General features: G+C 42.6%; 1 protein-coding gene across 1 annotated transcript in view; it reads right to left on the bottom strand.

The window, feature by feature from the left end:
- Positions 1-529: 529 nt before the first annotated feature.
- Positions 530-23,398, bottom strand: part of KCNK2 (potassium two pore domain channel subfamily K member 2) — a 140,916-nt gene continuing 118,047 nt past the window's right edge. The window contains exon 7 of the mRNA XM_075540574.1: positions 530-847. Coding sequence (XP_075396689.1) covers positions 530-847 — 318 coding nt within the window. The remainder of the gene's footprint in view (positions 848-23,398) is intronic.

The raw sequence follows: 23,398 nt of genomic DNA, 5'->3' as shown, positions 1-23,398 counted from the left end.
GAGCCTAGGGGGTGGGGAGAGGGAAGGAGAAACCACACATTAGCTAGAGAAGTTCTGTGTCTTCACAAGATAAGGCACTGACAGAAATTTCTTAGGTAAAAGGCTGCATAAGAATCCCTTGCCATTTACAAAAAGAAATGTTGTCATCCATAAAATGGTCCATGTCTAGGCTCAGTTAGGTAGACCCTGAAAAGCTAAGGGCTGACCCCTCAAAGCTACATGATTCCCCAAACCCATTAAAATTCATTCCGAGGCCATGTGGCACAATAGGAAAAGGGAGGAAAACAGTCTGGGCACCAAAAGGCATCAGACATTGCTTGTTTTCCACTTGTCCAAGACAGCGGACCACTCAACAAGCATCATTGGAAGAGACTGCTGGCTCAGCATTCCACATTCTGTTGATGACAGATGACCATGATGGATGTATCTATTTTTATTCCCCCTTTTGAGCTCATGCACAATTTAGAGAATATTACCAGCAACAGTCAGAAGAGCATATCAAAGTCCTCACCTATGGCTCTGCCTAAGGCTATTTAATGTTCTCAATAACAGCAATCTCTTGGCCAGCACAGTGTGGTGTCAATCCATTCAGATAAACACTCTCAGTCTTCAGTAAGGGCGGTAAGACATCCCTCTCGCTGGTCAGGTGATTTACTGACAGGGTCCTCCTACAAGGGGTCAGCTCCTGATTGTGGTTTCCAGCCAGTTCTGCTGAGAGTTTCCTTTTGATGGAGGTGGCACGCTGGAATTTGTCATAAATCTCCACACTCAGCCGCCTCCGGGTTTCTTTGAATTCAGCTGTGACATTGGCTGTCCACTCAGCAGCGTGAGCCCTGAACTCTCCCACCTGGAGCATACATGCAGAGAGAAGAAAAGGACACACCAACATGGTAGTAAGCACTTGTGTATACAGTTTCTGTGATTTTTTTTTGGGGGGGGGGAAGATACAAAAAGAAAAGTGCAATCTTTTGCAATATTAGTGGTCTGAGAACTGATGAAATGAGGCAAAAGTACGGAGAGCCAGATTCTGTTTTTCGCAGCTACCCCAAACCCGTTGTCATCAAGTTGATGTTGACTCTTGGCCCACCCTGTAGTGGGTTTCTGAGATGGTACACCTTTATATCAGCTAACAGTCTCATCTTTCTCTCATGACATGGCTGGTGGGTTGAACCGCTGACCTTCTGGGGAGCAGTCTACTACTTACCTAGCATTGCCACCAGGGCTCCATTTATAAAGATAAGGCTCTAAAAAATGACATATGAAACTCTGAAAATGAACCTGGGAAAAATTAACAGGCAACTATAAACTATGTATTTCAGAGGCACTTGCTCGGCTTGTGTTCGTATCCATCGTCTGCGATGGAAGTGTCTGGTGCTGTAACATGTCAGCTTGTGGCTTGTTCCAAGTTGCCGCAGAGCACACGCGCATGGACTCTGTGCAGAACAAGGCTTCTCCACTGGGTTTTCTAACTTATCACCTTTCAAAAGCAGATCACCAGGCCTGCCTTCCAAGAAGCCTTTGGGTGCATTGAAGCAGTCAACCTCCCAGCTCGGAGTTGAGTGCTTAACTGTGTTCCCAGGGTATTCCTAGCCCCTAACCAAGTTGTAAAAGAGAACAAACTTTTGAGTTCTTTCTTTCCACCGGTGTCTCATTTCACAGCCCTACTCTGACACACGTGGGGCCGCCCTGAGGAGTTAACGCCACAGCGATGGGGTTGGGGATCAGATGTTGACCACTCAGAGAAAACATACAGCAGAAGGCAAGAGCCTGGACGGTGCTCAGTCTTTTTGGCGACCTGTTGGGTCCCAGCAACGGCCACGCTGTTTGCTCGGGATGTGAAAGTAAACATGAGAAACTGTGCAAGAACTTTGTACAGGTGATGAATTGACTTGTGTTCTCCCCAAATAAGTGTGGTGATTCTGCTCAAGATGGTGGCTGAGGTCGGTGTGCTCCCTAGACTCGCTGCCACAAACATCCTAGAAACCTAGTGTGCAGCGTATAAATGCCCAGCCCGGAATGCTGAGCTTCAAAGAGAAAGGGGACAAAATAGATAAACTGTCAACTGGTAGAAGAAACTGGAAAAACCAATGAATAGGAAGACATGTAGAGCGGTGAAGAGCTAACTGACCCATCAGGGTATGGCCATTTTCAATTGCTGCAAGCAACCTTCTGTTCTAGGAAAGAATCAGAGAACTGGTTCTAGGCTCACAAGACTGCAATGGTGCGATCCTTGGTGCTCAGCAAGTGGACAGTTGTCATCTACGTCTTTGCCCCTCATAGTCCTGAGGACCCAAAGTCTGGCCAGCCTGTGAGGATCACCACCGCCACCCTGTCCCCATGGGGAGTTCTGTTCAGCCACTTTCCTTCCTGCACGCCAGCTTGGACCCCCCACCAGCCTGAGGTGTACTCTCGTGTATGAAGCAAAACGAGTGCATTGCTGCTGAGCTCTAAGAGGTGCTCCTTCATGACGACAGCCCTCAGTGTGGAGGCACGCACGAGATGTGAATCAGGCACCCCGTGGCTGCTGGCGCCATGTCCAGGCATGCATGTGCATGGGCTGCATACTGTAAACCTGCTGCCCTCATGATCTGTGGCACGCAAGGCCATGGGCCAGGCATGAAGACAGTGCTATCTCTGTGGCTGGGGTGCATACGTCAGACTAGACAACAAAACCTTGCCAGCCATGCATCTGTCTGTACACCACCATGGATCAGGCACCTTGGCCCTACCACGCACACGGCTGTTGGTGCCCCTGCAGATTGGATGTCATGCTTCTGCTTCCTGCGCTCTCTGCCTTATCGCTGTCTCTTGCATTTCCCCATTTTCTTATTTGATCTTTATTTTCCAATTCTTTTCTTTTTGACTCTTTCCCCACTTTTGCATTTTTTTTTGGTTTTGCTGTTGTCTCGTCTTTTCAATCCTTTACTTTGTCCGCGTGTGTCCTATATGGCAGGAGGATACACTGTACACCACCATACAATCACACTGACCCCGCCCTCTGCCTCACTTACAGGGCATGGTCCGCGTCCACTATTTGATCCATCATAGATGGTGCCTCACATTAGCCCAGCCTGCGCTCCTGTGCTCAAGGGTCGGAAACAGCTCTCAAGGAAGTGCCCATCAAAAGAAGAGCGACAATATTGATTTCTGATGAAGTAGCCACTGAGGCAAAAGGCACCCAGAGAAGCAAATATATTCCTCTGTGTAATTAATAATATGCAAAGAAAACAAATAACCAACATTAATGTCAATGGAAAGAGAGTGAAAACATTCTGTTTAAATATGGAAATTGGACCAGATGCCCTTTTTTACTCGTCCCTTCAATATTGTATTGGCCATCCTCGCCAGAACAACAGACAAGAAGGCGAAATAGAAGGAGTTAAAATTGGAAACAAGGAAGTCAAAGAGCTGAATAGAACAATTCAATGGGTAGCTCAAGAAGACAAAGTAAAAACTGTAATAAAACATGACAAGACCTAGAGTTAGAAAATCAAAAGGAAGAACATGCTAAGCATATCTTAAACTGAAAGAACTTAAAAAAATTATGAACAATTCTATGGGCAATAACACCTCAATGGATATTCTTGATCCTATAAATGTGCAAGCGTACAAATATTTCTAAAAATAGAAACAGTAAATGGTATGAATAATTTCTGTTTTTAATAGGCACCAAGATTTCTGAATGAGCCTCTCATTTTCCAACTCAGGGTTCCCAGTAGATACACTTGTTTCCTCTTTCCGCGCAGGTACCCTCTGCTTTTAAATGGCAAAGACTCTTGTTCCTGAATACTGACACCTGAGTTAAAAGTTCTCTAAACACCTGGTGATGTGCTCCCTTAAGGACTGCATTCAGGAAAAACCCCTGGGGCAAGTCTACAATTTTCCACGAGTCACATTGACAGCACTCACCTGCCAGTAACAACTGCAAAGGCTATTTCAAGGCCTTAAAGGAGAAGACCTTGAATTTTTTAACAAAGGGAAATCTCCTTTAAATACAGTCCCCAAGCTAGACGTGAGTGTACTACAGCAGCTCTGTGAGCAGACAGCTCACCAGATTGCCCAAACCCTCATTGAAGAGCTTCTGAAAGGATTGCCCGTCTGGGGAACCTGGAGGGCATACGCAATAAATACCGGCTGAAAAAAAATCTGCATTCAGAGACGCATTGCATGAGGTATTTCAGGCCAAGGCAAGAAAGTACTTACATTTACACTTACACTTATTATTAAGTGTGATTTTAAAATTTATACGTGCAATTGGCTGATGAAAATGTATATTGTGGTAGTTGCATAACTTTATGTCAACTTGAAGATATTTAAGTGTAAGGGTGCTTTCAACCTGTCAATCAGGTCACAGCCTGATGGCTCCTCCTTGTGGGCGTGGCCTTCTCATCAGGAGAGCCCTGGGACCTCCCTTTCTCTGTCTGCTGGCGGGCCTGTGCAGCAACACTGTCCTGCTTCACTGTCCTGCTGGCGGGCCTGTGCAGCAACAGGCCGCACTGCGGCCTGACTCGCTTTTTCTGAATCAGTCTCTGCTCTTAGTTTCCAAACCAGCACGCTCTCATGGTTTTTGTCTTCCCATTGGGGTCAGTTCTTCTCAACCAACTTTGTAAGCTTATTTTCTTTAACCCTTCCCTTATCTACTTTTGCTCCTTAAGGCTCTGTTCTCATTTCCCCTGGATGATCCTATGCTTCGAATTGTTTCAATTACCACCTATATGCTGATGATTGTCAAACCCATAATCCTAGGTCAAATCTCTCTACTCAATTATGTACCTGTGAGATGAACTGCTTACTAAAACATCTCCACATTAGATGACTCCAGACATTTCAAGCTGCACATGGTCACGGGGGAAATATTTTAACTTCTTCCTTTATTTCTCATGTTGGAGAGCACCACTAGTCAACACTGGTATCCCAAGTTGAACTTCAATATAACTGATTGCTCTTCCGATCATTTAACTTTACTTTAAATTAATCCAAGTCTTGCTGATAAACCTCTTTTTCAGTCAATGTCTTAACTTCTCTCTCTTCCCCTTGCCACTTCCAAGGTCCAGTTCATCATGTTTTTGCCTCATCTAGACTACTTCAGCAGCTTCCTAACGAATCCTGACATCTTAGGGTCCGTCTCCTCTCAAATAAATTCTCCACACAGCAGCAGCATGTCTCTCCATAAACACAAATCAGAGCAAGTCCCTTTCACTTGCATAATATTCAATCGATTCCCATTTCTCTTATGAGAAATTCTTTCAACTCTGTACAGTGGCTCCTGTGAACAAGAGCCTACCTAGTGCTCTGGTTTTAATTCTACCCATTCTTCTCAAATGTGCCTTCTATACCATCCCAAGTGTTTATTTCCTTAAACACATCTCTCTTTCTTTGACTTCATTCATTACTTATTCTTCTTTCTGTACAGGATAGTGTTTCCCAGGATTATTTTTTTTATGTGGTTCCCACCCACCCTAACTTAAACAGTGTCAGGGGCCAGTACCTGATTTCTGTACCACATTAGGCTTGTCACGGACTAAGTTGTGTTCCCACAAAGTATGTGTTAGATTCTTAGACCCAGTGCCTCTAAACATAGCCTTGTTTAGAAAAAGGGTCTTTGAAGATGTGATGAGTTGAGTGAAAATGAGGACATGCCAGGATGGAGTAAGCCTAATCCAAGAGAGACACAGAGAAAATAGCCACGTGAATATGGAAAGAGAGATTAGAGATATGCTACCGGAAGCTAAGGAATGGCTGTGAGTATCAGAAACTGGGAAAAAAACAAAAAGTTTCTTCTCCTAGAGTTTATGGAGAAAGAATAGTCATGTAGACATTTTGAATTTCTTCCCACCAAAACTATGTTTCTTTAAACCATATTTTAAAAAAACAACAAAACACTTATTATGACAATTATAGGAAACTAATGCAAGGATAATCTACTATTTTTACCTACAACACGCTGTACTTCCTTAGTATCACTCTCATACCATTATTACAATAATAAGGATAATGACTAGTTTTATTGCTATTCCAGGTTACATGTCAGCAGAGGGATGAAGTCAACTCTCCATGTCATCAAGTTGATTCTGACTCATAGTGTTCCCATTAGGTTTCCAAGACTTTTACTCTTTACAGAAGCAGACAGCTTGATCTTTCTTCCTTTAAGTAGCTGGCGAGGTCAAAGTGTGGGCCTTATGGTGAGCAACTAAGTGCGTAGAGTACTAGCCACCAGAGCGCCTCAGCCGTAGTAGACACTACACTTGACCTAACTCACAAGGCCAAATAGAACGACTACATCTACCATATTTTATTCCGCATTTCCGGCACCTACAAGAGAGCACATACTGGTCATACAATATGTATTTGATGAATAAATGAATGAATGGCAGATAAATCTATCATGCTTTCATTGCATGCACCATTAAAAAGATCTGTTTCCTGATAGACTATGCCAGATTAATCTGTTTCTTTTGGCAGGAAGATGCAGACTGTGAATAACTTTATTCACACCCATGCTAATCAGGTATCTTTAAGAAGTTCATAGAAAAGCACATGATGAAAAAAAAAATCTATGCACGGGTAATTTAAAAAAATGCCTGCAGAGAAATGACTTGGTCTGGCCCTTCTATGCACAGTCTTTGTAACTCCCAGAAGATGGTTAGGTAGGATCATGCAAATGAAGTGTAGAAGACTTTAAGGAGGGGATTGGTCAGTATACTGATGTCCTCTGGTATAAAGTGAGGCACTTCAGAGGCAGGAGTGTAGAATCTTGTGGCACCAAAAAAGAGCCAGGAGTGAAGAACATCAAGAACCCTGCATGGCGAGGCTTCAGAATAACAGTGCTGAAACTGTCGAGATGGTGAGACAGAGCAGAGAAGCAGTCAAGAACCACGAGACAGAATGGTAGATGGACTGACCCATGGACCAAGTCAAGTGGGGTCCTTTGAGCAGGAGGCTGCCAGAATGGGGTGACCTTTAGGCATTTACCCTACTAAAGGGGTGTGTAACACTTGCCTGAAGAGGGCAAAGACCATGGGACTGTGTGGTTGAAAGGCCAAGGACCGGAAAGAGATGTGCCCATTGGCATGGCTGAGAAAAAGTTCTGCAGACAAAGACATCATTTCTTTAACATTTTGCAATCTATTTAATAGTGGTCCCTATTAAATCCCATAATCATGAGACTTGTCTGTGAGTTATCTACGACCATTTTCCTAGACTATTGAACCCAGAAGTGAAGTAGAATGCTGTGGGAGGGGTGGTTGGTATCAGAATAGGAGAAAGAAGGTTGGAGAGTGGAGGCATGTAAAGACTTCATAGGAATCACCCTTGGGCAGATGTTGAGTTGAGTTCTCCTTCCTCTTTGTGCAAACAAGATCAGACATGGCCCTCATGCTATTTCTTCAGCATCAAAATAAACTCATACTCATTTGTTATAACATAAGTGAGCAACCTCTAGTTTGAGGCTCTAAGAAAGGTAAGACATCTATTTGAAAAGAGCAACATGAATTATGCTCAATTTGAAGCAAGAACATACATCAAATGTTTGGCGAAACTTGGACGGAAGAAGAGTAAAATCATTGATGCTTGACAAGGTCACAGAGAAAGAATTGGTGTAAAATGAATAAATTGCTTCAAGAAGCGATGAGGTGATGTTGAAGATCAAGCCAGCAGGGGCAGACCATCCCCATTAGTTCCCGAGGAAACAATCCAGTTCGTGCCTAAATTAAAAAGAATTGATAGTGAACAGCAGAAACAATAGCCAACACCATAGACATCTCTATTGAGTCAGTTTACACAATTCAGGCGGGAAAAAAAAATCAAAATTGAGCACATCTGCTGGATAGCTGCCCAAACTATCCACCCAGACCAGCCACATACAAGAGCGGAGCTTTCATTGGACATCTTAAGCCAAGTAGGATAAAGACCCCGATGCCATGTCTTGGAAGAACTGTAACAAGAGATGTCTTTTCCAGTGAACCCTAGGAGGAGATCAGTCAGGATGCACACACTCACATTAATGTCTCCCGACAGGTGGGAGACCTCTTGCAAGAGCAAAGGAGAACTGGTAAAGAGTAAAGATCATTGCAAGGTTTTGTTTTGTTTTTAAAGATCATCAAGGCGATTTGCTTATTGACTTTATGGAAGGCCAAAGAGCAATAACAACTGTTTATCATGACAGTGTTCTGAGAAAAATCAACTGAAGCTTTAGGAGGGACATGGCAAGGAAAGCTCCACTTGCGCATCCCGTTATCACCACGACAATGCTCCTGCTCTTTCTTCTTGTCACACAAGGCCAAGGGCAGTCACTATACATCCACCTTATAGTCTTGATTTGGCTCCTTCTGACTTATTGCTGTTTTCTAATCTTACAGGATGTTGACAGGCATCACCATTTCTTCAGTTAATAATAGTGTAAATCAAGCTGCACTGACATGATTCAATTCCCAGGGCCTTTCGTTCGTAGGCAATGCATTCAATGGGTGGCGTTCTTACTTTAGAACATGTCCTGGCAACGGATGGCTGGATGGATTGTGATAAGAGTTGTACGAGCCCCAAATAAAATGATTAAAGTAACAACAACAACAACAACAACAAAAAGTGTCTTGAGTTCATGTTGAGATAGGAAGCTTATCTGTTTCCATTTTTATCTTTTAACTTCATTTCTAGGAACTATCTGAAATCTTTCGCATCATAGTAAAGGTCCAGAATAAATATTTCCTCAAACTTTTCAGTCTGCCTAGAGCCTCCTCTCTGATCCAGGAAGTCAACAATGTCACTAAATCTTGGTCAAAGTGAAGCACGGCGTCCCTGCCTACAGCTCCTTCAAGGCAGCTTTCCTTTCCTCCCCTTTCCCTGCCGCATCCTTCCTCTTACAAGATTCCAACCCAGATGAGTAAGAAGTCCTATGCTTTCTTCCCACCACTTGCACGAGATATCTGACTTGTCTATTACAGACTGAGCTTCATATCCTTTATGGGATTCAACCTTAAAGCTAGAGAAGGGCTAGCACAGTTTCACTTTGGAAGAGTCACTAACATCTTTACCAGCTACTCCCGTAAACCAGTACAGTCTTGGAAAGCAGCGGGGGAAGTTCCAGCCGGTTGCCTTTTGGGTTGATCCGAGTGGACATCAACTTGATGGCAGGGAGTTTGATTTGGGAGTTGGACTCTGGATTTAGGATGGGCTTCTCTGAAGTGCAGAGATCTTTAAGTAGGTTCCGATTTTCTCTTTGAAACTCCTCTTATTGATGCCATTATTTTATTGGTACTGATGCCGTATAGAGCATACTCAGTCCCGAATTACACTTGGGAGGGCAGAATTCCCTAGGGAGCGCTATTTCTCTGCTCAAAACTATGGAAGGATCAGCATGCAGTTGTGATTCCCACCGGGCATCTTATACAGATTTCTGAGTAAAATAATATCTCAAAGGATTCTATTTTTAACATCAAATATAAAAAAGATTAATTAAGAATGTCTGAATATGCATTACAAAATCAGAACTATGCATTGTTTACTAAAGTATACGAGTAATTAAATCTACTTCACTAAATGCCTCTAAATACCTCTCATAAAGAAAGGGCAATGGCAATTCCCTGTTCTACTTTTCTTGTTCGTTTAAGGGCTTCTCTTCTGACACTCCCATTATCTCTTCCCCAGGTAAGTCTGCACTGCATCCCCCATCACTTCTTTGAACAGCCTGTGTAACATGACCTGGAGATAATTTTCAATTTTCTCCACCTGAAAAATTAAACAACCTTACAGCTCCTGAATACATGATCTTTATCCACGGCCATTTCTAAGGCGACTATTTTCCTGTAGACAATTCTGCAAATTACCAGTGACCTGATTTTCCAAGAATGTATGATAAGAGCTGAAACTAATGTTGGCTAAGATGGTTACACAGGCATCCTGGGGACATTGTGGTTACGCTAACCACAAGGCCAGCAGTTTGAAATACATAGCGGGAAGATGGGGCTTTCTACTCCCATAAAGGGTTAGCCTCCCAAACTCACAGTGGCAATTCTACCCTGTCCTAGAGAGTCACTGGCCGTGACTCGGTGACAGTGAGTTTGCTTTGCTTTAGGTTTGGTGTTGATTATGGTAGCTCGACCATAATTCTCAGGAGTTTGGCAGATATGTAATGATACAATGTGACAGTGACAGAATGCTGCTGTCAAATCCTCTTTCGTGTTGTGACGTGGTCATCTTGTTTTGCATACTGCCCATCTCCGTGTAGTGACCTGGTAGTACTGTGGGGAAGCACTGGGCTGCTACCGTAAGATCTGTGACTCAAAACCGCCAGCCGTGCTTCAAGAGATATCTAATTGGCTTTACCTTCTCTTTTCGCGTAACCACCATCTCACTGTGAGTAAAATGCACTCCTTGCAGGCAAACCGGTCTGTTGCCTGAGGTTGTAACTGCAGCAAGAAAGTCCCTCTGAAATTCTGTATCTTTTGATTTTTCAATTACCAACTGTCAACTCAATAATAGATATTACTTTAAGAGCTTCCATATTTCTTAAAATGATTCTATTTTTGTACAGATATAATCATTGTTTTGATGTGGGCAGAGTAACAAGGAGAATACTTTTTTCCTCAGGGATGCTTTCAAAATAAAATAAAAATGCGACGCAAAGATGGATATTTAGGACTTGCTAATGGCCAGTGAGCTATTTCAAGGACCCTTGGGGCTCAGTGATATACGTGCTCAGCTGCTAACCGAAAGATGGGCAGTGTGAGTCTAGTAGCAACTCCACAGGGAAAAGAAAGATGTGGCAGCTGCATTCTTCCCTCCGCCCTGGGGATGCTGGAGTGGCACTCGATTCAAGAGCAAGGGGTTCTGGGGTCTTAAGTCATTTTCTCCACCAAGAATGAAATGAGAGAGGTGTTGCTCATCTTTGGCCAAAGCATGTGGGGGATTTACTTCCCTTTTCTCTGTGCTCACTGCATTAATTATTTTTGAGGAAAGTTTAAATACTAAAAGAAGCTAGCTGGGTTGTAAACAGCCCTCTTGTTAAATTTGTAAAAAGGAACGTGCAGTCTACTTTGCATTCCAATTTCTGAGGTCGCCTAGACTATGATTTCTAACAATGATCATTAATTCATTTGGTGAGGTATTGACATGCCATTGCATTGTTGAACTGTGCAGTGAAAAAGAACAATTCAAATTATTCCCTTTACAGGCTACCTTAAGAAAAGAAAAGAAGCAAAGATTACTTATGTGTCACATTATCGTGACAGAATAGCACATGATGTTTTTCTCTGGTTTTCAGGAAAGGATATGTAATATTCATAAGGTCGCCTTCATTTAAATGGCTTTTTTTAGTTAGCAGTTTCTCCACACTTCTGAACCTCACACACATTAACATCTTTGTCTGAAGATTAAGTACAATAGTTTTAATAAAAACAATGTCAAGAAAAGTTCTAATACTAATACCATGAGCTTAAATAATATGTCCTAAAATGTTCAAAGTATTATATGTATGCTAATGGCCTGAAGTATGCGTGGGGCTGCAAACCCGAACAATCCCTCGTGATGGAGTGAACTCTGCTTCTTGCTTTGTTACCGTGCAAAGGATGGCTGAACACACTTGACTTTCCCCGTGCTGTTTGGGTAGTTAGGAGGCCTGGTGGCACTCTCGGTGAAGTCTGGGACCACTACCTGCACAGCTCGTTTCCACCAGGTGCTCCTCAGGAAAACATGGAGTCTGTCTGCTCCTGGAAAGACTTGCAGCCCTACTATGACTTGCAGCGCCACTATGAGTTAACACCGACACGATCGCAGTGGATATCACGCATTGGTTGATTGGGCTTGATAGTGAGGTTATTTTTAGCAATCGTTTTTGTGGAACTCAACTGCCTAACCCTATAGCAGTTTTCTTTTTGTTGGGTAAAATCTTATGCAAAATCATTCCCATGTGATAAAGATGGGAACACTGAAAAATATAGAATATAGAGTATAAAATGGTTTCTGTACCTAAAACCCCACACATCCCAGTATAATTGTTATAGTATCAAGAGGATCCCTGGTGGGGTAATGGTTTATGTGTTGAGCTCCTAACCAGAAGTTCAGCGGTTTGAAACCACCAAGTGCACCATGGGAGAAAGATGAGATTTTCTACTCAGATAAAAATTTACAATCTTGGGTGCCAATGGGCAGTGCTACTCTACCTATAGAGTGGCTATGGGTTGTAATCAACTCAATGGACATGAGTGTGCTTTTTGCTTTTTATAGTGAGTAGATATTTAATTGTCAGAATAATGTGGAAACTCGGGGATAATTTTGCCTGGTGATGAAGGCTATAACAAGGAGTCATGAGCATTTCTTATATAGTGTCAGTCCTAAAAGTTATAGAGTGGTCCAAAAAACACCAGGCCGAAAGTAGGCACTAATGAGGGGGTGGGCTGTCATCTTAACGTATTTATTTATGTAGAGTACGGCCATTATGTACTTCATTAATATTAAGCATTTAATCATGGCTCAAACTCATCCAGAACAGCTATATTTAATCGTTGTTAACCAATAGCAAAAAGTGGAATATTATGTAGATTCTAGGGATACAAAGCCATCAATCCACTTAAAAATGGTTTTGCTTCCTTTCTTCTTTCCCTTCTTTCATAACCAATTTAGAACCCAAAATAAGAGAGATCTGTGTGGAAGTTTGGGGGAGAGGGCTCTGTGCCCAGAATGGAGGGGGGCACCAGTGCCCTCCTGGAGGGGAGCGCTGACAGAAAGGGCAGTAGCCCAGGATGGCATGTCCAGGCTGAGGAAGGTGAGGAGGGAAACCCAAGAAAGGGATGCCTAGCTTTTCCTGCTGGAGACCAGGCCCGATGGGGAAAACCCCCCTGCAGAAAGGGACAGGATAGCAACATGCATTCATGGCTCAGACAATAGCTAACCAGCTGGCACTGCATTGATTCTTACTCACGGGAACACCATGTATGTCACAGAACTGCTCTCCATAGGGGTTTCCGTGGCCGATTTAATTTTTTTTCAGAAGTGGTAGGTTAGGCCTTTCTTCCAAAATGCCCCTGGATATAGTCAAAGTACCAAACTTTAGGTTAGCAGCCAAACACAATTCCTGTTTGTACCACCCGGGGACTGAGGAAGCAATATATTGAGAAGAAGAAGGCACCGATTTCACTGACAGAGAATGAACTCACAAATAGGAAAAAGCAGATATTAGAAGGCATTCTGCTGTGTTCGATTGAAATGAGAGACTTCAATACAGACAAATGATTTCCAAAACATATGTAAAAGCAAACAAGCAAACAAAAGGACCTCATTGCCATCAGCTAACTTTGACTCCAAGTAACCATTCAGGACAGAGTAGAACTGTGCCTGTGGTTTCAGAGATCATAACTTTCAAAAATGTTTAATATAATTTATTAATTTTCTTTAATTATTAATTTAAAAATACCCTCCAAAACCATTTTATCAGGAGGCAATACAGACTCCATACCATTTCACAGTTCAGAGTCGAAAGCCTCATCTTTTTCTCATGGAGTAGCTGGTGGTTTCAAACTGCTGACCTGGCTTTTAGCACATTGTGCCACCCTCTATGATCCTGCCCCAAACATATAGATAGATGTAAGTATTAGCATGTTTGGTAAGGCAGAGGGGCAGTGAAAAAGTGGAGGGCCCTCAATAAGATGGACTGACACCATGGCTGTCACAATGGGCTCAAACATAAGAACAATTGTGAGGATGGTGCCAGACCAATTGGCGTTTCATTCTATTGTATATGGGGTTGCTATGAGTCAGAATTAACTCAGTGCCACCTAAGAACAACTATAGATCAAAGTTCTGGAAAAATTCTTCCCCAAATCAGCTGTTGAAAATGTGATGGAGCCAAGTTTGACTCTGCGACACAGGGTGTTGCTGTGGGTGTCAGCATGGCATTGAATCAACTCAATGGCGATGAGTTGGCTTTGGTTTTATAATTGACTATAACCCATTAATTCAAACAGAAATCCATCAGTCGGTACTGATGTAAATAGATCATAGCTTTATAACTTGTAATAGAAATAATTTCAAAATATCTCTACAAAAAGTACCTGTAATTAATTCTTATTAATTGCGAAGGAAGCGCCTTTATAATGGAGAAGGAGCACTGGTGGCGTGGTGGTTTCGAGTTGGGCTGCTAACTGCATCACTTATGTTGTCTTAACAGCATCTCACACATAGCATCTTTTCTCATATTACTGTTTTTGTACATTGCTCTGTTCTAAATTAACATAACTGTATTCTGTGTTGTGGCTATTGGTTTATATGCATCATCTTTCCTATTGGACCTCGGTCACTTTGAGGGCTAGAACTGTGCTTCATCAATCTTTATCTTCCTAGTACTTGAGATGTTCAATTAAACCAAACCACCACTGTGATCCAGTTGAATGGACCCAGAGCAACCCTACAGGGTTGCCAAGACTGTCCATCCTCATGGGTGCAGACAGCCTCGTCTTTCTCCCATGGAGAGACTGGTGGGGTTGAACTGCTGAATTTGTAGTTAGCCTAATGCTTATCTCTAATGCTAACTTGTATTTAGCAGCCTAGTGCTTGGCCCACTACCAGGGCTCCTTGTGACACACAAGAGCTTTCTTTTAGAAAAGTGAACTGTTTAAATAAATTGCTTTTCAAAAGCCTATGTATCTTAAATCTATCATAAGCTTCAAATCAAATATATCAATGGCACAAAATCCATTAAATAGGTAAGCCTGGGGTCAATTGTTTCAAACCACTCAACTCAGTTTGTATGAAGAACATGTTTGCATGTTGGAAAACATTCTTTTTTCTGTTAAAAATATTTATTTTTTCCCCTAGATGTCGGGAAGTATTATTCGGGTGACTAGGGTTAAACTCGTCTCTAATTGGGTCCTTTATTTGCACTGATGTCAGGGCAAGCACAGACGAGCAGCTGGAGACTGCAGAGTGTGAACAGAAAGATGAGAAGTAAGCAGTGAAAAAGCGAGAAAACAAGTCTGCCTTTTGCTGCTGTTGTTTTCAGGGGTTGATATGTTAGCCACTGAATAAATACTCCACTGATTATATATATTTACATTGAAACTTGGCATTATAGAATATGGGAAAAAATATCCCATAGGTTTAAGTGGATTGAGGAAAATTCCAACTTCTTTTCCAAAGAGGAAATTGCCGGGAGCAATTTCGCTAGTACGCTCTTTCAGGCACAATTGCCTAGGTGTGGGTGTGATGCAGCATTTACAGAGATCCTCTACAATAACTGATGACCCACATATGGCTGTTCACTTTGACAGTAGATGAAATGGAGAGGTAATTAAAATAGGAAGGCCCAAAATATTCCCTAAGAATTGCTTCAGATTGGGATGAAAAGATGTCATATTGTGATTTCGCACATTTTAAGTCACAGGTGTATCAATTTGCCTTTTGCTCCTAACTGTTCCAGAAGATGTATCACCCTGGAAGCCCACAGGGGCTGTTGTACTCCTTTGTACGGGGTCACGATGAGTTGGAACCGACTTCACGGCAGTGACTTTGAGTTTGAAGGAGTCTATTAAAACTTTAAATTACATAAATACACACCTTGCACTTGTGCCTTACCTTGTAGGATAAGGTTTCAAATAACTTTGAAAAGGATATCAATGATGATTGTACAACAAGAAGAGTGTAATCAATGGCCCTGAATTTTACATGTAGAAGTTGTGGAATTGGAGAATGTCTTGTTGTTTAGATTTTTTGCCACAATTAGAAAAAAAAATCACATGAACAACAATGAGTACAAGGAAGACTATGTTCTGGAATGGAATGTGGATAATAATCATACCACTCTTCTTATAGGATGAAGCTGTTGAATTGTATGTCATGCGAATGAAGTACTAATAAAACGCTTACAAAAAAGAAAGAAAAATGGCTTCGAAAGAGAAGGAGACTTTCCATGACCTTGTGAAGCCTCCTCATCTTTCTCTTGGATGGTGCTGGTTGATAAAATGCCCTTTGATCACCGTCCTGACACAGAATAAAAAGGACCCTAATCTGACCCTATGTGGAACGTGCACGAAAACAATCAGGAAGACAACCGAAAAGTAGCAAAACCTCCTACATCTGGGGGAATTCATGTAAAACCAGTTATGTCTCCCTACCCTATTTTTAAAAGTAAAAGCCTCAGAGAGTCTAGTAACACTAAGCCGTCGCTGCATATTGAACAAATGTTCACAGCTGCCTTCCCCAAACCAAATTTAGCACTGCCAAATTAGTTCTACGGAAATGTTGCTCACTGTGTGGGGACATGTTCTGTCTTACAAGTGCATCACTGTATTTCCATTAAATAGGCTGAAGCAGCAATGAGGCTGCCTGCCTAAGTAAGTCAAAACACACAGAAAATCCAGCAAGTGCAATGGAAATCAGACAGCAGCGGTGAAGGTTGCCTCCTACCCGAGGCTAAACCTCAGGTCAGGATGTCTGGGGTTCACTCTCCCTGGCAGAATTTGTGAATTTGGAATCACAAGGAAAATGGTTCCTGACTGAAACGTGAGAAGGCCCATTTGTGAAAGGGAAGTCAAAAGGCAAGGCTTGAATACAGAGTCCCTAGATGCTTGTAAACAAGACCACCCCCCCACAAGACAGCAAGAGGACCGCTCCCCTCCCATGGCCTACAGCGCACACTAGCGCTCTCCGGTGCATCCATTCATACTGCGCGAACAGAAAAGGACTCTGCCATCGAGACAAAAAAAAAAAAAATGGAATTCCTTCCTTCCTAGTGCTCATCTCCTCGGGAAAGGGTAGCTTTTGTACATGGAATGTTTGCATCATGCTCTGCTTTGGACAACAGGTTTGGACCTCTTTTGGTGCGTATCCGTTGGACAGAAAGCTGTGCTCTAATGAATTTCTGTTACAGTCTTGCTCTGGTTGTTTTATGAAGCCAGTGTCACATCATGCTGATCCCTCTGTGTCAGAGATACACCTGAGCACCACAGACTTTTCAATGTCTGTTTCTGTGTTTGTTTTAGATGGTGGGGGGTGGAAAGGGTTTGAGGGATGTAGATGATCAGACCTTCCTTCTGAGGCACTACTGGGTGAACTCAAACTTTCACTTAGCAGCTGAGCTCACTATGAGTTTGCATCATTTGAAACTACATGGATTTATCATGAATTGGACCTAGTTAGCTAGCAACTAAGGGGTAGCATAGTGTTTACGCATTGGGCTGTGATCTGCAAGGTCAGCAGTTGAAAACCACCAGCCTCTTTCAGGGAGAAAGATGAGGCTTTCTACTCCTATTAATAGTTATGTAGTCTCCGACACTCGCCAGGTCTGACATAGTCGCTATGAGTCAGCATCAGCGAGAAGGCAGTGAGTTTGTTGATTGGTGATGGCCATGGTAGCTGGTACACACCAAGTACTAAAGGGGAAAGTAAAATCCAGAAAGGAGAGAAATGGCAGTGTGAAGCTGGGGAGGCAGGGATAAAGTCAAATGCCTCTCTGGCATCTTGTGGGTGGTATCTTTTGTTGTTGACTAAGCCCGCCTTCTTTGTCCCTTACATCTAACCAATGTGTAGAGTAGGAGAGGTCGGAATTTTGCCTGAATCTAATTTTCCACATCTTTGAGCCTCAGAGAAAAGTTCTCAAGGCCTTAAATGCTTCCAACTTTTCCTTGCACAAGGCTTCTTGTCTTGTTTGCATTTAGATATAAATTAATTGGGGAGCTGGGTTCCCAGGCCCACAGAGCTGTAGCTGCATGCCTTCAAGTTGAGTCTTATAGTGGAGTTGAATGCCCTTTGGTCCTTTATTAGCAGCACTAAAATAGGTTTGCAACATTGCCCTGAACAGAGCAGAGGCCAGGCCAAGAGGTTCAGGGTCAGAGAGCAGTCTGCCTACAGTCAGGGCAGAGAAGTTTCACCTATGCAGACTAAACAACTGTATGATGAGTGTTTCTCACCTGAATTGTAACCTGCTAACTTCCTTCATGCTTGTCTTATTCATAAGTATTATCTATGAGTTCTCTGTGGCAATTGCAATGAACTATAGATAATAGCCTTAGAAAAACAGAAATAGACAATAGAAAAATCGAGAGCTGGGTGACACAGTGCACTCACTTACCGAACACTTCAAACGTCTAGCTTGCCCGACAGTATGAAACTCATAACTGTATTGTTTTATGAGGTAAGTACCGTAAAGCCAGAGAATACCAGAAGTTTGTTTACATGTTTTATTGACTATGCAAAGGCACCTCGCTGTGCGGACATTCACAAACTATGGACTGCCTTGAGAAGAAAGAATTCCGGAACACTTCCCTGTGTTCCTGAGGAACTTGCCCCCGTGGCAGTTGTAGAAATAGAATAAAGGAATATTGCATGTTTTAAAGGCGTGCTTCAGGTTGTGTCAGCACACCACATTTATTTGATCTGTATGCTGAGCAAGTAATCAGAGTAGTTGAAGGTGGCATCAGGATTGGACGAAGGCTTATTAATCTGTGGTATGCAAATGACACGACCTTGACTGGACTTGATGTGCTCGCTGAGCAAGGTCAAAGACGGTAGCTTTCCTCACAACTAACTGACAGACAGCATCATAATAAATGAAGAGAAGTTTAGAGTGCCCGAGGATTTTGTCTTGCTTAGATCCAAAAATCAAAGCTCATCTAAGCAGCAGGAAAAAGATCAAAGGAAGCATTGCATTGTGTAAATCTGCATGCAGCACTGGCACCTTTAAAGTGTTGAATCATCTGAGCTTTCCCAGTGGGAAAATGCAAAACAACAAACCTTCGCCTAGTTTCGCTGTGAAACTGTATATAAAACACTTCCAGTTTTGATATCCTTTAAGTTGCCCAATATCTCAAGTCAGGAGCATTTTAATATTGTGCTAGTTAAGCATCACCGCCAGCATAGTCCCCATGCAAGCTGCAAGAACCACACCGATTATTTTATTTTTCATGTAGTCATTAATGTAGCACAAAGATGAAACAGCTACATTAGCATTTAAATGCCACCCTTTCCAAGGGTCTTTTCGTATGTAAAATTGTCAGCAGAAAGGGTATCTGAGTGCTTCTCCGTTCCCAAAGCGGCTCATTCAGAATGCCTTAAATGGACCAAAGAGCATCACAGACAAGCCACCTCCAATCAAGACCACTCCTGCTAAGTTCCAAGGAGAAGAAAACAAGCGCTCTTTGACTCCCTGCATCTGTATCCCCAATACCTAGTAGAGTTTCTGACACACAACACACAACCAATGCATGCCAGGTGAACAAACAAATGAGTTCTTTGGAAAGGAGCCACCCCACATAGATTGGCAAGCATCCTCTGTGAGGTGTAATGGTCCCTCATTTGCACATCAGAAACTCTTCCCAGCTAAATCCTCTTTTGCTCCTGCATTCAGCTGTGCATTACCCTGCCTTCTGATGAATTCACCCTTACAACAAAATTATGTTGCAATCCATGTGGCTTCAGATTGGAAAGCAATTCTTCGTGTCTGCTGTTTACATATGGCCCTGCTGCCCTGCTTGCTTATTCAGAAAGGTATACTGATCACAAAATAGTCTTTTCTAAACTGAAGTTATGTTTAGACTGAGTCTGTGTAACAAGTCCTTCGAGAGTGCTAGAAATGATACAAATCGAAGTAAAGATGGCAACGCGTACACGTACACACAAACATATATTTGACTCTGCATATATGTGGAGATGTATATAAAGATGGCACAAAATACACAGCAAAATAAACATCCCAGCTTCGCAGTGATGTGCATCACCAAGCTAACGAACCCACCAACATATCACGAGCCTTGTCATTTAGGAAATACTCCACAACAAATATCATCACAAGATTAGAGGTGGATTTCTTTGTATGGTAACATTTGCCAGTATACTTACTTTTCTACCTAGCTTTGGGTCAATATCCCATACAAAGCACTTTGCTCAGAAGATACTTAAGTACTTAAGTGTAACAGGGAGAAACAGCTAGGAGACAGGAGAAACAAAAGGTCACATTTCAATGATTTTAAGTGACCTGGCAGGACTGCTCACTGGGCTGCTGCAAGATCAGTAGTTAGAAACCACCAGCGGCTCCTCCAGAAAAAGATCGGACTTTCTGCTCCCATGAGGAGTTCTGGGCTCAGGAACCCAAAGGGGGTCCGTTCTACCCTGACCTATATGGTCACTAGGAGTCAGCGTTGAGTTTGGGTTGGTTTTTGGAAGTCACTGGGTATTCCGCATGGAAGCTTTCAAACCATCTCCTTTATTATGAAAGTGACGCCTTCAAGAGATACTTTTGTTTGTTTAAGCAAGTATATAAGTCATCTACACATTGTTTGGGGGACACCCTTGGGAAGTAATTGAAGGACACTCCTTCAGATTTGTATCTCCAATAGCACATTGAATCATTTTCAAAGTTATTTCCACTTGAGGGCAAAACCCCCAAACACTCTCACGGCCATCCAGTGGATGCTGATTTGTCATGACCCTGTAGGACAAGGTGGAGATGGCCCTGTGAGCTTCTGAGACTGTGCTGCTTTACAGGAGTAGAATGTCCTGTCTTGCTCCATCAGAGAGGCTGGTGGTTTCAAAACGCTGACCTTTGGGGTCCCAGTAGGAAGGGTCAGCATTATGCCACCAGGGCTCCCCCGGGGAGAGCATAACTGTATACTCGTTCTCCAGGTGATGCACACAGGTCACACGCCTGGCCGTTCAAGCGAAGGTCTGACACTCCACTCAGGTGTCTGAGAAAAAAATTCTCTGGGATCTACTTCTGAACATTCAGCCCCTGAGACCCCAATGGATCACAGTTCTACCCTGACACATGAGGGATTTCCAGGAGGTGGAACTAACCTGATGGCAATCGATCGGTTACTGGCTACACATTTATGTTGTGTGGTGTGAAGTTGAGCTGATTCCAAGCAGCAGAAAGAGGCAACTACAAAAAATTCACTGGCACGGAGTGGAGGATTTTGACGCACAGGTATCCTATAGGACAGGGTAGGGCTGCCCGACAGGGGCGCCAAAGCTATCAGTCTTCACATAAGTGGATTGCTACCTTTTTCTTCAGCAGAGCATCTGATGAGTGCCAATAGATGATGTTTCAAGTAGCCAGTGATTTTAATCACTGCCCTTTAAGGGTTCCTTTCTGCCTCAACACGGCCCTAGGTGCCGGAATAGAAAGGCCCGCTAGGCTCTCCTAAACTCTTATATGGATGGAATGAGAGGCTTCTTGTCCCTCAGAGAAACTGGCGCATCCAAACAGCTCACCTCCCAATTGTCAACTAGGCATTTAACTAGTGTATCACAAGGGCCCCTTATGATATGTATTGAGACAATTAAAAACCAAACGTGTCACTTGGAAGACTAAGGTGTGCTTGACCGAAGTTATGGTCTATCCAGTCACCTCATGTGAATGTGAAAGGCAGACAATGAATTTGAAGATCAAAGAAGAATGGGTGCATTTGAATTATGGAATTGGTGAAGAATAATGAATACACCATAGACTTCCAGAAGAACAAACACATTTGTCTTGGAGGAAGTATAGCCAGAATGTCCCTTAGAAGGGCCGAGGGAGGGACTTTGTCTCTTATACTTTGGATATATCATCAGGACTGATCCGTCCCTGGGGGAGGACAACATGCATGGTGAAGTAGAGGGTTATCACGAAACAGGAAGAAAGACCCTTCGTGAGATGGATTGACATGATGGCTGCCACAACAGGCCCAAACATGAGCCATTGTCAACTGTAAGGATGGCATTGCACTGGGCAGTATTTCCTTCTTTTGTTCATAGGGCTGACTGGAGGGCGCTTAACACCACCACCAATAACAAAAACAACAAAATAGAATTTTGAAAAGTTTTAGCCAAGAAATGAGTAAACAAAGAATACCAAAGATGTCTGCCAAATTATATTTTGTCTACTGTGGCAGTTACATAATCTCCTGTCAACTTGCAAAGGGATGGAGTCTCGCCTGTCAATCAGGTCATAGCCAATGAAGCCTCTGTGTGGGCATGGCCTTTTCCTGAGTATTCTGGAAATTCCTGTCTTTCTCCCTGGAGGTGGGACACACTTGCTCCCTGTGAGAGATTCTTGTTGACAAGCCACATGAAACCACGCTGACGAGCCAGAGCTTTGGAACTGGAGGAGCCACGTGGAGGCCTACACCAGCGCTGGGATGCTTCCACCACTGCTGGATCCAGGAGATTTTCCATCCACTGGTCTGTAATATTCCTCCATTTGGCATCATTACATGTGTTCTGTGAGTCTGAAGAGGAATCTATAGACTGGTATTAGACATATGGGCTAATTCAGCATTATGGAGTTGGTCTGGACTTGGTTGGTATATTTTCTTAATATATAATTACTCTTTTATATAAAGTTTTCTCTTACACACATATGAGTCTCCCTAGATTTGTTTCTCTAGTCTACCCAGACTAACACATCTACTGTACAGGTCACAATCTAATGTATAGATTAAAACCTACAAATCCTATTTCGCATAAACTGGTTTATGAATAGAGAGTCTTAGAACAGGTAGAACCACATGTAATTGTGAATGTTAGATAAAAATAGTTAAATTTAAATTATTACACATAATAAATATCAAAATAATATTACATGCAAGGATAGCCTAATATTTTGTAATTGTGAGGAGGCTTCAAAAAGCCGAGGGGAGAAAATGGATATTAAAGATAAAAGAATTTTTCCATAAACATTTTGAGGCTCCCTTTTACTTTGGTATTATGCATTGATTTTTCACAGCATAAATTTAGTTCCTGATTTCTTCCTATGGAAAGTTTAAACATAATCGGATTCAGCATCATTGAGCCCAATTTTGAATGAGTATTTAGTATCCAGAATACAGAAACTGTGAGACCGGGAGTAGAACATACTATTTTATAGGAACAGGACTATCTAGTCTCCATAGAATTTGCAGCCAGCTCACCCATCATTTCCTTTTGAAAAGCATCTTGTTTTACTCAACTTCCACTAGTACCTTGATGCCTCTACGTCAACAAAGCCAGTGTTGTTGTAAGTTGCTTTCCACTCAGCCCCATGCATGACAGAACTAACCACTGCCCACTCTTGCTTCATCCTCATATGCAACAAGGGTGAGCCACTGATTCAGTAGTGATTCTTGGAAGCAGGTACTAGGCCTGTGTTTCTAGTCAATCTCGGTTTGGAAGCTCTATTGACACCTAGTCAGCACTATAACATCCCACAAGCCTTCGATGGATGGCAACTGAGCATAAGGTGTGTTGGGCAGGACTTAGGGTCTCCTGCATAGAACGCAACAATCCTACAAGAGTCCCTAGACCTGGGGGAATCATCAAGGTTGAGTCATTCAACGTTGAAAAAAAATAAGGAAGAAAAGCATTCTCCAACCTAACCACCATTTCGTCCCTAATAAAACCATTAGCAAGTCTTAATGTAAATGCAGATAATATACCACCGCCTGCCAGAGATTCAAAG

This window comes from Tenrec ecaudatus, chromosome 1 (assembly GCF_050624435.1).
Source record: "Tenrec ecaudatus isolate mTenEca1 chromosome 1, mTenEca1.hap1, whole genome shotgun sequence".
Classification (NCBI taxonomy): Eukaryota; Metazoa; Chordata; class Mammalia; order Afrosoricida; family Tenrecidae; genus Tenrec; species Tenrec ecaudatus.
This window is presented reverse-complemented; position numbering and strand designations above follow the sequence as displayed.